At 58.3% G+C, this 2,319-nt stretch overlaps 1 protein-coding gene across 1 annotated transcript in view; it reads right to left on the bottom strand.

Annotated features, from left to right (window-relative positions):
* The window catches only part of GABBR1 (gamma-aminobutyric acid type B receptor subunit 1), a gene marked incomplete at its 5' end in the record, with an annotated part of 7,684 nt that overhangs the window by 2,069 nt on the left and 3,296 nt on the right, over positions 1 to 2,319 (bottom strand). Inside the window, 3 exons of the mRNA XM_009273810.2 lie at positions 16 to 132; positions 1,581 to 1,694; positions 2,087 to 2,241. Of these exons, the coding sequence (XP_009272085.2) occupies positions 16 to 132; positions 1,581 to 1,694; positions 2,087 to 2,241 (386 nt within the window). The remainder of the gene's footprint in view (positions 1 to 15; positions 133 to 1,580; positions 1,695 to 2,086; positions 2,242 to 2,319) is intronic.

The raw sequence follows: 2,319 nt of genomic DNA, 5'->3' as shown, positions 1-2,319 counted from the left end.
TGGGTCACCCCTCACCTTTCTCTTCTCCTTCTTCTCCTCCTTCTTGGTGAAGACGGTGTGGACCCACCAGATCTTGGTGAACATGCTGCCATACGCCAGGCTGAACCCCAGCCCGAGGAGCCACAGCCGGGCCTGGGGAGGGTACGTGGGTTGGGAGGAGCCGGTCGTACCTCCCCATCCAGCTGTACCCACCTCCGCTGCACCCACCACGGAGTGTACCCCCCTCCCATAGACCTCCCTTCTCCGACTGCTTTGGAAGTCCACAGCTCTACTCCTGACTCCAACTGTCCCAATCCCCTGGTTGTATCTCCAACTGCTCCTCCTCCAAATGTCTCCGCTCCCTGGCTGTATCTCCAACTGTTCCTCCTCCAAATGTCTCCACTCCCTGGCTGTATCTCCAACTGCTCCTCCTCCGGCTGTCCCCATCCCCTGGTTTTATCTCCAACTGTTCTTCCTCCGACTGTCCCCATCCCCTGGCTGTATCTCCAACTGTTCCTCCTCCAAATGTCTCCACTCCCTGGCTGTATCTCCAACTGTTCCTCCTCCAAATGTCTCCGCTCCCTGGCTGTATCTCCAACTGTTCTTCCTCCGACTGTCCCCATCCCCTGGCTGTATCTCCAACTGCTCCTCCTCCAAATGTCTCCGCTCCCTGGCTGTATCTCCAACTGTTCCTCCTCCAAATGTCTCCACTCCCTGGCTGTATCTCCAACTGTTCTTCCTCCGACTGTCCCCATCCCCTGGCTCTATCTCCAACTGCTCCTCCTCTGGCTGTCCCCATCCCCTGGTTTTATCTCCAACTGTTCTTCCTCCGACTGTCCCCATCCCCTGGCTCTATCTCCAACTGCTCCTCCTCCGGCTGTCCCCATCCCCTGGTTTTATCTCCAACTGTTCTTCCTCCGACTGTCCCCATCCCCTGGCTCTATCTCCAACTGCTCCTCCTCCAAATGTCTCCGCTCCCTGGCTGTATCTCCAACTGTTCCTCCTCCAAATGTCTCCGCTCCCTGGCTGTATCTCCAACTGTTCCTCCTCCAAATGTCTCCGCTCCCTGGCTGTATCTCCAACTGTTCTTCCTCCGACTGTCCCCATCCCCTGGCTCTATCTCCAACTGCTCCTCCTCCAAATGTCTCCACTCCCTGGCTGTATCTCCAACTGCTCCTCCTCCAAATGTCTCCACTCCCTGGCTGTATCTCCAACTGTTCTTCCTCCGACTGTCCCCATCCCCTGGCTCTATCTCCAACTGCTCCTCCTCCGGCTGTCCCCGTCCCCTGGCTGTATCTCCAACTGCTCCTCCTCTGGCTGTCCCCATCCCCTGGCTCTATCTCCAACTGCTCCTCCTCCGGCTGTCCCCGTCCCCTGGCTGTATCTCCAACTGTTCCTCCTCCAAATGTCTCCGCTCCCTGGCTGTATCTCCAACTGTTCCTCCTCCAAATGTCTCCACTCCCTGGCTGTATCTCCAACTGTTCTTCCTCCGACTGTCCCCATCCCCTGGCTGTATCTCCAACTGTTCCTCCTCCGGCTGTCCCCGTCCCCTGGCTGTCCCCACTCCGCCTGTACCCCCCAACCCCCCGCCAGCCCCATACCTGACAGACAAAAGGGAAAAGCCCCGGCCCGATGTGGTACCCGTCGAGTCCCAGGGGGAAGACAGCAGCAAGCGCCAGCGTGCAGCCCACAGCCGCCATGTTGTTCAGGTACGGCTTCGTGGGGGGGGGTGGGGGTGGGGGTGTTGAGTGTCACCCGGCCACCGTGCTCAGCTATCGGTGGTGTATGACGTTCAGCTAACCCAACGGGGTTAGCTAGAAACGGGGACACGAAGTGAGATAAACAGGAAACCACGTGCTACAACCAGACCCTTGATATCACCCGAAGCTCCTACACAGCGAGACGGGCAACTGGGATATCTACTAACAACAACGTGTTGTCACTCTCATCTTCTGTAGGAGGACACGGGAGCGCATAATCCCTTTCTTTCCCCTCCGGGTGTTGCTAACCACACGCTGCTGAGCCGGGGTGGTTTTTGGTTTTTAGCAGCTGTGGAAAAGGAAAGGCGCGATATTTCCCCAAACACCGGGAAAACGGGGAGGATCACTGACCGGACGTGCCCGTTGTAGATGTTGAAGGCCAGGCAGATGATGGCCAGGAGGATGCCCAACGAGGCCAGCACCGAAACGGAGATGAAGAGCTTCTGGGACAGGAATCGGAAGGTGGTGATGACATTGGGGTAGCTGGCTGGAGGGGCACCTCCTGCAGAGCCCACGGCACAGTTAGGGGGCGTGGAGGGGGTCTTCCCAACCCTCCCCCGTGGCAGGGAACCACCCCCAC

Source organism: Aptenodytes forsteri, unplaced genomic scaffold, assembly GCF_000699145.1.
Source record: "Aptenodytes forsteri isolate BGI_AS27 unplaced genomic scaffold, ASM69914v1 Scaffold714, whole genome shotgun sequence".
Lineage (NCBI taxonomy): Eukaryota > Metazoa > Chordata > Aves > Sphenisciformes > Spheniscidae > Aptenodytes > Aptenodytes forsteri.
The sequence above is the reverse complement of the archived record's forward strand: the minus strand, read 5'-3'. Positions and strand labels throughout refer to the sequence as shown.